This window comes from Chelonia mydas, chromosome 8 (assembly GCF_015237465.2).
Source record: "Chelonia mydas isolate rCheMyd1 chromosome 8, rCheMyd1.pri.v2, whole genome shotgun sequence".
Classification (NCBI taxonomy): Eukaryota; Metazoa; Chordata; order Testudines; family Cheloniidae; genus Chelonia; species Chelonia mydas.
The window spans coordinates 13,655,519-13,670,182 of record NC_057854.1 but is presented as its reverse complement, the minus strand read 5'-3'; the positions used below and the strand labels follow the sequence as shown (position 1 = coordinate 13,670,182).

Here is a 14,664-nt window from a genome sequence, read left to right as displayed (position 1 = left end):
TTGGAAATGCCCCTAGTTCCACTGATTTCAGGAGCATTACCTACATGCTTCAAGTTATGCACATACAGACGTATCTTGCTAAAATCAGGGCCATAATATCTACCCTTCAGTGGGAGGGTGTGAAACTTCATTAATGTTTGTAAAGCCTTTAACATACTCAGATAAACAAGCTTTGTCTAAGCACAAAAAGTGTTATTATTTTTGGTAGAAATCAGAAGGGTGAGCTTTGAAGTACCAATACATGATTCATAATGGATACTGTTAATTACTCAAAGAAGAATCCATAAAACTTACCAACCCAGGCAAATAACTGATAACTCAAGAGCTTAAAGTTGCACACTGCTTAAGTACACCTTGCTGAATCAGAGCCAGTATACATGCTGCGAATGGTTAAACAGGTACAGAGATTTGTCCCAAGATCACACGGCAATTCATTAGCAAAGGTGGAAATAAAAGGTATTGAATTCAGGTAGAAGATGCAGGGGAAAAGCCTTACTTTTCTCACCCCTAAAATAAAAGCTATTCTCACTCTGTGGTTAGCCAGGTTTCCTGAAAAAAGTTCTTGAGAAAAATTCAGTGGCAAATCCTACAAGCACTGTTCCTTCTGGCTTCCTAGAGACTACATACATGTTCTACTTACATTTCCAGTTATCCAGCAATATCTTTTAAATGCCATTAACAAGAAGCACAATGAAAGCCAACAAAATAGTCCATTGCCTGTATCTCTTTATCAAATCCATAAAATTCAGTTATTTCCTGGTAAGCACACCTTACCTTAAGGAAACAATCCCCCACCAATGCTGACCCCCCCCCACCCCCGGCATACACATACCATGGAAAGTTTAAAATGAAAACAGCTATTTCATACACACATTTCTGGAGACAGAACATTGTCCTAAAGGATATTCATATAACACCTGGACTGTAAGCCACATTTTGTCATTGCAAAGGAGAGGGGGGAAAGAGCATCATGACTTACGGAATGCAGTATAGAGTTCTTGCAGGGTTAAGTAACCATCATTGTTGTAATCATCAAATCGGAGAAGATCTTCCAGCGTGCAATCCAAGAAATCATCCTCTAGAGCTTCTTTCTCCATTAGCTGCAGGAACAGAAAGTTATACTAATGCTGAGTTGCAAGACATTGTAATTTTGAAAGAAAATTTACCATTTCAACAAATAAAAATGATATGCCCCAAAAACCGAGAATGGTGTAAATTTAATATTAAGGGATCCTAACAGACATAGTGCACATCACAACAAGCAAGGGGTTTAAATTTGACAAGTATTAAAAACCATTATCTTGAAATCAATGCAGGTATTTTTATTTTCCTGTTTTTCATCTTTTCAGTCCTATCTGAAATTTTTTGCAGCCATCTATTGTAATTTATGAGGCAACTGGTTGTGAATTGACTGTTGAGGGGTCTAGGATGTCAGCCATTCCTTATCAGCATAGGTGTAGAACAGGGCTTATCATAACTGTGGCTTTTTTTCTTAGCAGTATAACTCTTGCACCCAGGTATTCCAGCTGGTGAAGTGAATTAATTTGTTACTGAAGACTCCATGAGATAAGGATACAAGGGTAATATTTTAGGATAATACCTGTCCTCTGATGAACTTGTTTCGAATAGTTGCATCTGGCACAGATGATGTTATTTCTTTGCTATTTACAGTATATTAGCGTAGGGGGCTAAAGCACAGGTAGCACATTGCTTTGGCCACTTCTAGTTTATTGCTGCATTAATAGAAATAGGGGCTAATTTTTTCTAAAGTGTTCAATTCACTTATGAGGCTTAAGTCTCATTTTCAAAAGCATCTAAGTCACTTATAGTCACTGAGGGGGAGATTTTCAAACTCAGTGGCAGTCGGGCACTTAACTACCATTTGTTCCTTTGAAAATCTCCCCTTATGTCACTAAGAGGAACATTTTCAAAAGTAATTTCTGCATGTCGGACCCTAAGTCCAGTTGACTCTCCTGTGTGCCTAAGGGTATGTCTGCACAGGGATAAAAGCCCTGCGGCAGGGCCATGGCTGACCCAGGTCAGGTGCATGGGGCTCAGGCTGCAGGGATAAAAGATGCTGTGTAGACATTTGGGCTTGGGCTGGAGCCTGAGCTCTGGGACCATCCACCCTCTCAGGGGCCCAGGCTCCTGCCCTAAAGTCTACACAGTGATTTTTCAGCCCTGCAACCTGAGGCCTGTGAGGTGTTTTTTTTATCCCTGTATAGACGTACCCACTGCTCCTACATGATTCAGGCACTTTTGAAAATTTTACCAAAGATCCCTTCCCCAAAGAAACTTATGAACTCAACTGCCAATACTGCACCCCTTGAAATCAATGGGGACAGAATCAGGCTACAGGAAACAATCTTTTGCAACCTGGGGGACTCAGAGGAGAAGGAGAACTTAGACCCCAACACTGCACCTTTACCTCTGTACAGATGCATTAAACTCATTGTGGCTCTGCACAGTTGCTGGAGTCCTCTGCAGGGCATCTGCTTGCAGGATCAGGTCCTTAGAAAGATTTTTGTTTGTTAATAAATTTGGTTAGTATTTGGGGGACTGGTTTCAGTGTAGCAGCCATGTTAGTCTGTATTCGCAAAAAGAAAAGGAGTACTTGTGGCACCTTAGAGACTAACAAATTTAATTGAGCATAAGCTTTCGTGAGCTACAGCTCACTTCATCGGTGAAGCGAGCTGTAGCTCACGAAAGCTTATGCTCAAATAAATTTGTTAGTCTCTAAGGTGCCACAAGTCCTCCTTTTCTATTTGGGGGACTACCTGAAGAAATGAAGCCCAGAAATGCTAACTCATGTCAATGTAATATCACCATCTCAGTATATTAATAAAAAGGAATTAAATGTCATAAATGGAATGTATATGTTTTATATCACTCAGTAAGGGCTTGAGTAAATTCATATTTTGGTTGTTATTCCTTTGGCTTTTTCTGATAGTTATTACTGACTCACTGAACTCTTTTACCCTCAGTTGTTTCAGGAACATTCTCTCTTGTGACATGTGTGGACCTCTAAACTTGGAAGAAAGAAATAAAAAAGGCATGTCCTCCAACCCTTCGTTATAAAGTAATCTAGCCTTGCAGCAATTTACAATATGTCTATATGATGTGAAAGCATCAACTGCTCACAATATGTGGATCAAGCAACGCCAGTGAATGCTGCATTTTCTCTTGAACTCAAAGTACAGTTATTGGTCTTTCTTTTCAATATTTCCCAACCATGAAAAATCAAATTTAAGGTGTAGACATTTGCTTAAGATTAATAGAGGTTATGGGCCTGCTGCAGGAAGAAGAATCCTAAACACAATGGGAAGAAATCACCATATTTGCTTTATAATAAGATTCAACATAGGACCTGGATATTTGTGCAGCATGCGGTGTGTTAACATGAAAATGAAATCTTTTGCCAGTAAAAGTTGTGCTACAGTGCATTAGGAGATTGGAGAACCTACCTTATGAGAGGAGACTTAAAGAGCTTGGCTTATTTAGCCTAACAAAATGAAGGATGAGGGGAGATATGATTGCTCTCTATACATACATCAGAGAGATAAAAGGTTGGGAAGGGAGAAGAGTTATGTAAATTATGGGACAATGTTGGCACACAAAAAAATGGATATAAACAGGCCATCAATAGGCAGATCTGTGGCTGCTAGTAGCAAATATCCCCAGTGGCTGGTGATGGGACCCTAGATGGGAAGGGCTGTCAGTCATTACAGAGAATTCTCTCTCAGGTGTCTGGCTGGCAGGTCTCACCCTCATGGTCAGGGTGTAACTGATCACCATATTTGAGGTCAGGAAGGAATATTCACCCTGGTCAGATTAGCAGAGACCTTGGGGCTTTTTTGCCTTCCTCTGCAGCATGGGAGACAGGTCACTTGGTTTGAACTAGAGTAAATAGCAGATTGTGTGTAACTGGAAGTCTTTAAATCAACGGTGCGGAACCTTTTTTGTAACAGGGGCCATTGACCCACCAAAAAAAACTATATATATACATCAATGGCGGGCCACACATGTTCAACTCACCTGCCTGGGGGGAACGAAGGCTCGGGGCTTCCCGCCCATATTGGGGTGAGCCCGAATTTGCAGCTCCAGCCCCGCAGGCACTGGCTTGCCCTGCTGTGGGGGTCAGCCCTGAGTAGTCCATCTCACCCCTCCCTCCCCTGCCCGCCCCCGGGCAGGTGAGTTGAATGTGTGTGGCCCACAGGACGGATGAAAATGAACCTGCCCATGAGCTGTAGGTTCCCCACCCCTCCTTTAAATCATGATTTGAGGACTTCAGTAACTCAGACAGAGATTATGGGCCCATTACTGGAATAGGTGGGGGAGGTTTTGTGGTCTGCAACATGCAGGAGGTCAGACTAGATGATCATGATGGTCCCTTCTAGCTTTAAAGTCTATGAAACTATTCCGAGGGCTGGCGCTCTCTCTGGTTTTGACAGGAAATGGCATGCTGAGGAACCTTCCCACAAAAGTTTAGTTGAGAGCGATACATTTCCACCAAAAATTCAGTTTCCACATATCAGCATTTTCCAAAAATACTGCCCCCCCAAATGTTTTATTTATACTAGTTCCAAGTGCCCTTTATGTACTACTCAAACTCTATTTAACAAAATGCCACCTTTAGGTGACTTGAAGTGATCTCTCCACAGCGCTTCATGTGATGAGAACAGAGCTGGACATCTTTTCTCTAATGAAATAATATCTCCTTGCAAGTGTATCCAAAATATTCAACATGGAAAACTTAAAGGTAAAAATAATCCTAGACATAAAATAGATTATGTAGCCCTGTTAGATATGGACAAAATTGTATTACTTGTCTTAATGACTAGTATAGACAACAGCCAAAAGCATACGTACTATACACTTATTTCTCAACATATGTTTTACCTCTGACAGTTGTTTCTTTAGAATATTTATAAAAAATTTACACATTACATTCTATATATGGACAGAGCTTTAGCAAACACTTAATTCAAAGATTCATAATCAAAATTAAGTATAATGTAAACGACAGGCTCTTTCAATTTATAAGAGAGTATAAAGAAAACTGCTGAAATGTAGAATATTCAGGGCAGGAAAATCTTTAAGAATCTTTCTTTTATTTACAATTTTAGTCTTGGCCTTATTGTATTAAAGGCAATTTGAAGTAATAATGCTAAAAAAATGACCCTTCACCTAGCAAGTAAAAATGTTCAATAAAAGTGAGATCAACCATAACTTCAGAGCTCAATCTTCTAAAGATAGAAATTTCCCTGTCTTCTTTTATATTGAAAATGTATTAACTTTTCATATGACTGACAAGTTTTTACTAGCTCCTTTGATTTCATGTCAAAAGAAAAAAAATAACCCGTGTTAGCTGCAATGTATTCAGTAGATTTATGAAAATGACTTTAAAATACATTGGAGTTTTAAATGGAAATAACATTCCAGTTACCACAGTTGTTAATAGTTTTGTATATCCACAACTCTGAAGTTTTTGTGATATTTCACCGTAATGGGCTCAGAAGGAAACTTCAGTAGCGTCATTCCATTGACTATGGCTGGAGTTGGATTAGGCCCTAAAAGGAGAAAATGTGACCATACTTCTTCATTTTTTATTTCCAAGGATCTTCTCTCACTGAACAAGAATTGTTTGATTTGAATTGAATAAACAAACTGGCAAAACTATTCTCCCTCCTCTTAGGGCTGGTTTCTGTCTAGCCCTTACATGAGTGCACGGTGGGAGTGGGATGGAATAAGGAGCCATCCCCCTTGCGGAGTTTATATAAGAGACTTGCAGAAGTACAATGCACAGGTAATGCTCCTCAGGGATGGATGATGCTCCAAAGCAGGAGGGGATGAGAAGAGAGTTGATGAGGCGGTGGGAGTGGATGACCAGTGGAGTTGGCTGGAGGCTCTAGGAGTTGTATGCTGCACTCCTCCAAGAGGCTGCATCCCTTCCATACTGCAGGGCTCTGGGACGCATTCTGCCTCCACTGCTCCTCCTGGGACAGTGCTGCTGCACATTGCCCCCGGAGAAGGGCTATGCCTAAATGCTACAATGTAGCCTTTAATCCTGACAATCAACTTAACAAACGAGCCTGGTTTTTACAGCAGTGCCTCTACCTTGCCGCTCCACCATAGCAGGTGAGATTGTGATTCCCTGCAGCCTATTTTCCCTTTTAAATAAATGAAAGGAAACGAGAAGTACCAACTTATGGGCTGGCCACAGACAATGCGATCACAGTATCTCCCACGGCACCACATTTATTTTATTTACCTCTTCTGCTTTGCAGCAAAGCGCCCGTCTTTGGAGGTTTCGGATTTAAAACTCTTACAAATTAAAAGACCCAGCTCAGATCAAACACCAATCTACGTAGCAAAGCAGGCAAATTAGTTGAGTTCACAAAGTAGGGAAATTTAAATAGATCCCTCCCTAAGAAATCCCTGGGAAAGAAACTGGCCACGTAGCATACCCTGCAAGTCAGCAATGGCATGAAAGTTAAAAATAATTTTAAAAGCGTTGTTACAATGCCAGGAGTCCATTTCAGCACCAGACTTCCACTACCAGCACTCTAGATCTTTTCTCTCTTGCTTCATCTGTTGCCAGTCATTTGTAAACAATAGGGAGGGGTGAAGAGGACACTGGGTAAGAGAATGCCTAGGCACCACTGTAACTGATACACAAGGACCAAAGATTAACATAAGGCCTGGTCTATATTGAAAAAAGGTTTATTAGCATAATTCTGTCAGTTAGGGGTCTGATTTTTTAACAGACATAGTTATGCTGGTAAAATCCCTAGTGTATATGCAGTGCAGTTATAGTACAGCTTATTTCATGTCACTGAAAAAGAATAAGCTATACTGGTATATAGGTATAAGGTTATATCAATGCTGCAACTGAAGGTTTGATTGCAACTTGGATAGGCATACCCATCCTAGCTATGATTTAGATAGCATGGCTAAAAATAGCTAGGAAGACACAGCAGCACAAGGGTCAGCATGGGCTGTATAAGCCCCCCCGGAACCTTGGATCCATACTCATAGTGTCAGCCTGTGCTAAGGGTCTGGGCCACGGCATCTTTACTGTTATTTTGGGGCGTGCTGGCTAGATTCAAGCTAGTACAGTTACGCCAACCTGAGCTGCAGTCATACTTCCAGTTGCAGTGTGGGTGAATACATACTACATCTGCTACTATCAAGCATAGACAAGGCCTAAGCGTGTTCTCCTCTGGGAGATGTGGATACGCAGCACCCTGGAAAATCAAACCCATAGCAACTTGCCCAAAGCTGCCCAGCATATTAACGCTAGAGCTGGTTTTAAAACTCAGGAGCTTCCAACTTCCACTCTTGTGCTGACTAGACCTTGCTGCTTCCCCACTGAAATAGTACTTCTTCTTAATTCTTAATTATAAACCAAACCCTACGCAAAAAACTAGCTCATTGAGTTTTGCCTTCTATTTTTTTCCCTAGAAATATGGAGCAAATGAGGTTACACTGTGTGATCTAATAACTATAAATGGCTAAACCTTTTTTCAGTGCAAGTTCAGTTTTAATGTCCTGAGGGAATAAGCGTCACATAAATGGAGACTGAAATATGAGAGTAGAACAGACAATCAAGTGTCAGCCTGCGTAAAATAAAGATATTGTCTTACATCCATCACCTTTCCTTAAAAAAAAAATATATCAAATTTAGATCAGCTACTTTATATATTCATAGCTATGAGATCTAAGAGAATTTACTCTGACACCTTGAATTGTCTAATCTTATGTCATGTCAACTGCATTAGGATTAAAGCTACAGGAAACTGTTCTACCTACTAATAAACTCATAAGAGGAGTAAGCTTGCTAGCCTGCCATTTGTCTAGTGGATTCATTTTCATGATAAAGCTGAAAGCATACATGCTTACCCAGAAGAGTGAGAACTAGAGATACTTATCTAGAGTGAAGTGATAAAATGCTAACTTTTGCAACTGAAGTGGCTTCCTAAGAGCCATTTGCTTCTAATTATTCTCATGTAAAGCATAATAGAATAGTAAATATACACAGATAATTAATTACAAACATTCTGAGTTTGTTTCCCTAATTTTAAAATTCTCTTGTGGTTTTAATTAGGTGAGCTGAGACAAACGTGCTAAGAGACCTGTGGAACTGTTATTGTTTTCTGTAGCTTGCTCCCCTATGGGCTTTTTCAAACTCACTTCTGCCCACGGCCCATGGCTATCATTTAACATTCTATGATGCACTCAAATCCAACTTTACAGCAGAGAATTCTTATTCTTTAACAATTCTTCGGAAGATGCTCACCTTCCATTCAGAATGCAACTATTTACTCTCTGAACACTTTTCTAACACTGGAGATCCTAAAATCCCAACCCCAGTTTTTTTGACAGGCAATGCCCTGCTAAAAGTCTACGAACACACAAACAACTTTTCTCCCCTTTTCCTGGATTAGGGGGTGGGAGGGGAGCAGCAATGTCCCTGAAATGGGCTGCTCTGAGGATACAAACGCAATTGCTCCAGTGTCTATGACAAGTGACCATCACATCCACACCACCATGCGTGCGGATTTCCGACTGGGGTCTCCCACTAGCATCCTCTGTCTGCCACTCCTGCATCACAGCAGGACTTAAGACTCGGGAGACAAGCTTCCTGCCGGCAGTGGGTTTAAGTGGGAGGGGTTTGTGCATTGGCCAATCCCACTCTCTCATCCCAGCCAGCCAAATGACTAACTGGTACAGAAACCTGCAGCAAGCAGGGTCACTGGCTTGGATGCAGCTATTTGACCCATAGCCAGGAGCTAATTTGTCACTTTGAGAAGTTATGCTTCTCTGCTCCAAAGGATAGCCACCTTCACCATTTAATCTATGGCTGGGACTATTTATCCATGGCTGAGGCATGGTAGGTGAGTGCAGGGCACATCCACCCATTGTGGGCTGACATACTACACCTCTGGGGCCCAGGCTGCTTGGAGATCCTTCACATATTTAGCGGGTGATAGTGTTCCGGCACAGAACACGTGATGTATCTAACGCTGTGTGTTGTGTAGTGTGATTGCCTTCCTCTTCTCCCTTCATAGCCAGCAGCCAGCAAGCTTTGGCGAAAGGAACACAGAGTATATAAATCCTTCTCGCTGGTACATAGGGTACCACGATCAGGTCAGGGTACCCTCCATGGTCAGGACTCTCTCAGTACTTCCGTTCTGGCACCTGCTGGAAACTGATTGCACCTTGCATACACATGGAAATCAGTTCAACTCTCAGTGCTCCATGTTTGGTTAACTTTACCAATTAGATTAATTCAAACAGCATAGCATGTTGGTAATTAAAGATTATTATTTTTGCAGACTCTGCATCTTCTCTCATTTTATTATGTTCAATAATCAACACTTCAGTAACTGCAAAGAGATGTGGGGGGAACAAAGCTGTTCGAGTATTTTAAACTTACTGTAACACTAATGCAGTGTTTGGAAGGTGGTGGAGGGGCAAGCTTCATTTTCTAATTTAAATCTGGCTGGAAGAATTTAAGGAATGATTGTAAATAGCGAGGGATTTATTTTTGGAGGGGATGGTGAGAGGTCTGGATAAACTGCCATATTTTTCTTTGTAAAGTATCCTAAACTGCTTGAGAAAATGCCTCGGTCTCCCAAGGGAGGAGGGGAAAAGACCTTTTATATACTACAGTAGAATTTTCTTCCTTCACCTAATGTTAGACAGACAGTTACACACAACTATTCTCACAAGAATTTGGCTGTGTTATATTCAATTTACACTTTGAATGAAAAATGCAATCCATTTCATAATCCAATTTTCATTGAGCGATAAACCCACCTGAGCCAGTTCAGAGCTGCTGAGGTGCCCGTCACTGTTTATATCCAAGTACTTAAACATGTCTTCAACTAACAAGCGCTTCTGGGATGTTCTGTCCTCTACAGGGCTGCTCAGCTGGCTGTGGTGATGAGCTTGAAGGTCCAGGAGTATGCTTTTAAGACGGCTGTAGTCTGCCATTGTGCAAGTGTCACCTAAAACATAAGATTGTATTACTTGACCATGTATGTTTACCTTGATCTGTGTAAAGGACTGAACTTCTAAAGGGAAAAGTAAGGCACAATCAAAGACAGTCTGTGCAGACATTAGCTCTCAGATGCTATGCTTTAAGGAGATCCTATAGTCATTCCCTGTTGTAATAGCTAGCATTTCTAATAAATCCTACCTCAAGGAAGCTCTTAAACATGTTCCCATACAGATAACAAAGTTTTGATTAGCAGCTACATTATGCCTAATAATCTCCACCCATATTAAATTATATTCCTACTATATATTCCTTAACAACACTTATAAAATAAATACAGACACCCAATGATAAGGAAAAATAAATTCTAGCAAGCCTGAGTTTACAACGCTTTATGATCATAAATAAGTGCCACTCTAGAGCCCTGCACCATGTAAATGGTGGCATTGCCCTGACTAAAAACTGTAAGACTTTTTGGCAAATGAGGCATGAAACACACAGTGATAGTAAGTATTTTATCTCACTGGCAACGTGCTACAAAAAGAGAGAACCTTACATCCATCACAAGCTGATAAATTGGCCACCGGGAAAATAATAGAAGACCTTAAAGACCTAAATGCAGCTGGGGTTCATGGCACTGATTGTACCTATCACCCTGCGCGGGACTGAAGCAGAAAGTGGTCGTGCTAACCCCTGAGATACTATCCAGTCCAGGGCCAGATTTTGCTTTCAGTAAAAACGGTGGCCTCAATGTAATTATTCTGGAGTGACATTCGTGTATTTGAGCAAAGAATAAGACTCAATGTTTATGACCTAGAAATTCCTACTGAGGCAGCATTGTAAAAGCATGAAAGGCAGTTCTCCAATGACTTCCCTCTGTGTGAGTCTGGAGAGCATCTTACTCTGATTTAAGAAGCTGATGACGGAGGCTCTTATTCAGTTTAATTCTAGACATCACCTTTTAAAAAGCTTTTTAATTTAAGGCCCATTATTGTCCTTTTTGGGGTCTGTTCTTAGCACAGGCGGAAATTGCTTAGGTAGATCTGGGGCGTATCAAGACAACAATAACTCAAAGTAAATCTTCTTTCATAGAGAAGAGGCTCTTTCAGGGACAGATTTTCCATCCTCTTTGTTGCTGGATTGCATCGTTTGATTGGTCACCTTGATGGGAGAAAAAGACAGGAGGAAATAATGAGCATTTCCCTATCTGTCCCCACTCCGATCAAAACTGGATTAATACTACAAGGTGGGATGTATTTCTTTGACAGTGGACACATCCATTCAGAATAGTTTTTGGCACCTCTGTGCTCAGAGCCTCTAAAAATACCATGATTCGACTAGATGTAAGGCATACAGGCAGGACCTACCTTCATTGCTTCAGGTGGCATTTTCCAATCCATGTCCTAGAGAGATCCATGCTGAGACTAATATCAACAAGATACTTTGGATCCCTCTTCCCCTTCTGTCAACCCCCTACATTTTCTGAAGGCCTCTCTCCCCCCTTGGATATAGACCACTCCAGCACCTGTCATCAAACTTCCTGCAGTGACCGGAAGGACTGCTAGAGAGCGATGCAAAGAATTCCCTCTCCTTTTTGTTATCCCCACAGAGCTCCTGGCCCTTCCTCCTTTTAATCTAGGAACGAGTAACTGAATTTTCACACACCTGCTTACCCTGTTGTGCTAATACTGGGTTGCCAATTTTCTCTTTTGCTTATTTATATTTACTTTTTCCAACATCATATCAATTGATTCCCATTCTGAGTGGCACCTAGATCTCTGTTTCTTTCTGTCACACATTTAGTTAGAGAAAAATCAACTGCCTTACCCATTGTAATCAAACAGTTTTGCTATCCTGATATATTTTTGGCTTTGGCTACTGCAATCATATTTTTTCCCCTCATCTGAGAGGGGTGTTCTCTCCAGTGTTCCAGATGAATATCACAAGTAGGGAAAATAAATCTGTCTGGTTTGCTTCCAGATCTGTTTTTTAAATTTATCTTATTATTATAGGTGGGCCATTTGGTGATACTGATACTGAGTTTGCCCAAACAACCCTGTCCATAAGAGTCATAATCAGTTCCTTAGTCATTCAGGGCAGGGTTTGCATGGTGTGAAGTCTCTGAAGTATAAATCCACATACTGAAAACCTGGTTTAAAGCCCACTGAAGTCAATGCAAGTCTTTGAGTGGACTCTGTATCTGGTCCTAAATTAAGAAGATTGTATAGCTGCTTCATTCATTGAGGAACATCCATCCTCTGCACTCACTGAGGCAGGCGTCCTGGGGTAAAAGTACTAAGGGATCATGTAATTAAATACTATATCATAATGCATGTGCATAAGAGGCCAGAGTTAAGGTCACATGGGAAATATAAATGTTGACATTATCTAACATATGAGTGCTTTGAATATTCGAATATAATTTTTGTATGTAATTAATTATAACAACTCTTTACTCATCTATAATGCCTTTCATTCAGAGATATCAGACTGTTTAACAAATATTCATTAATGAAGCTTCGCAATGTCCTTGTGAGGCCGGTTAGTGTTCTCATTCTCATATTACCATGGGGGCACACACAGAAGTTAAGGGACAGCTGCTGCTCCCGATGAATTCAATGAGCCCTTATCATTGACCAGGGCCATCCCCAGCTATTTTGGGGCCCTACGCAGCCCCCCCCTGTGGGTGGGGGTGCATGTGGGGCCCCAGACCTCTGGGGGGGCGGGGCAGGACTCTGTGGGAGGGAAGGGGGTGGGGCTGGCTTGTAGGGCGGGGGGAACCACCCCCCAGCACTCACCAGCGGCGCGGCTGGCGCTGGGTTGCTGCACTTCCCACCGCTATGAGTGCAGGTCCTGCCCTGCTGCACTCCTCAGGGGAGTGGGGGCAGGGCTGGGGCGGGGCGGGGCCGGGGCCGGGGCCACGGGCAAGAGGTCAGAGCAGGGGCTGGAGCAGCACACAGCTGCGCAGGGCACCAGGAAATTTGGTGCCCCACATTTCCTGGTGCCGTACACAGCTGCGTGCTTTGCGTCTGGGTAAGGACAACCCTGTCATTGACTCCTGGGGAGCTAGAGGCTGAAAACAGTAGCATAGCTGCAGTGGCAGGGGCAGTGGCAGCATGTACAACCCCCTACCTGAGCCCCATAGGTACGTACTTGGGGCAGCTAACCCACGCTGCTGCTGCTGCACTACTGTAACCACGCTCCTATTTGTAGCACGCCAGCTCAAGAAGAGTACGTCTACACGAGCAGGGGCTCACCCCCCTCGCTCATCCCAGAGATACCACCTTCCTGACAGTGAGTCAGTGGCAGAACTCTTGAATCCCGTCCCTGTGCTCGAACCATGCTTCTTTCCCATTTATTAATCTTAAAATTCATAAACTTTCTGGCCTAGACTTAATCACCCTAGAATGACTTGGAATTTGGCAACAGATCACTGAGCCATTACATGCCTATTTGCAAAATTAATTTGCTGTGGCACAGTGCCATGAATGCTGTGACTTGAGCCAAAAAGAGAGCACAGCTACGTATATAAAGAAACGTTATCATAATGTGTCAGTGCAATCAGATATATCAAATCTGAAAAGAATGGGAATATTGTACCAAAGTGCCATTCTTATAACAGGAGCTTGCTCTGAACATGTTGCCAGATGAAGCAGAGCAGACATTTACAGGCAATGAGTGTTTGAACACAAACACCATGGGGGCTGGCATATCTTGCCTTTGGAACACTTTGGAGCTAATTGGATGCTTCATTTGTTGTATAAATACCACTAAGCAATTAGACTGCTGAATAACTGGGTTGCTGGAAGGGATCTGCTGGGCAGAGAGCTCATTTCACAACCTCACCAGCTATCAACCCAATGTAATTTTTTACCCTTCCGTATGTGTTCTCTATCCCAAAGAAATCTCATCTACTCAACCTGCTGCCATGTTTTTAAATGATGCTTGTGCCTACACCTACCCAGCAACCACCACACATCCACACGGTGCCCCTTCCAATTATTTATGTGCATTGCTGGGCAGGTATAAAAATCAGAACTGCGTTTGTGGCCAAGGTGCGGGTATGCACAAATTTCAGTGGCACACACATCACTAGGATTTTGTAAAGGGGTTTCTACCTGCCACCCACTCCTTCCTCACGGTCCAAGCAGCCACAGCCTTAAGTGGCACCCCATCACTATTTTTCCTGTAGATACTGCAAGGAATTATCAGATGGAAATGTAACAACTCATTGCACCTCGCCTCATCCTTTGAAAAGCCCATCCCCGCCAACATGGTGCTTGCTAAAGTATGGTGTACTACAGAGATTTGAGCACACACAGGATTTGAAACTCAGCCCCTTAAATTGCAGCACAGATCAGTCCCAAAACACAACACAAACCACAATGGAGACCAGAGACGGACAAAGTCAGCAACAGCCACTAGCAGCAACTTCCAGAGGCTTTGCAAATCCTATCATATCCAGCAACAGGCATTTAGAAGAGCATCATGTTGCTTTTACTTCCACTCCTGCTGCTGCTATGTCCAGTGTGGGGAATTGTCCAGCAAAGATCTGCCCTGAACAGTATTACGGTGTCATGCTACTGAGTACTAACCAAAGAGAACCAATATTATTGAACAACATCATAGCTGCATTATCCTTTCCTCCAGGTTAAAAGAGC

The 14,664-nt window shown here is 42.2% G+C and overlaps 1 protein-coding gene across 4 annotated transcripts in view; it reads right to left on the bottom strand.

Moving 5' to 3' along the window:
- Positions 1–14,664, bottom strand: part of FSTL4 (follistatin like 4) — a 490,949-nt gene that overhangs the window by 195,472 nt on the left and 280,813 nt on the right. For all 4 annotated transcript variants that reach the window (XM_043520692.1, XM_043520690.1, XM_037907517.2 and 1 more), the window contains 2 exons: positions 9,823–10,013; positions 980–1,100 (listed from right to left, as the gene is read on the bottom strand). In XM_043520692.1, the coding sequence (XP_043376627.1) occupies positions 980–1,100; positions 9,823–10,013 (312 nt within the window). The remainder of the gene's footprint in view (positions 1–979; positions 1,101–9,822; positions 10,014–14,664) is intronic.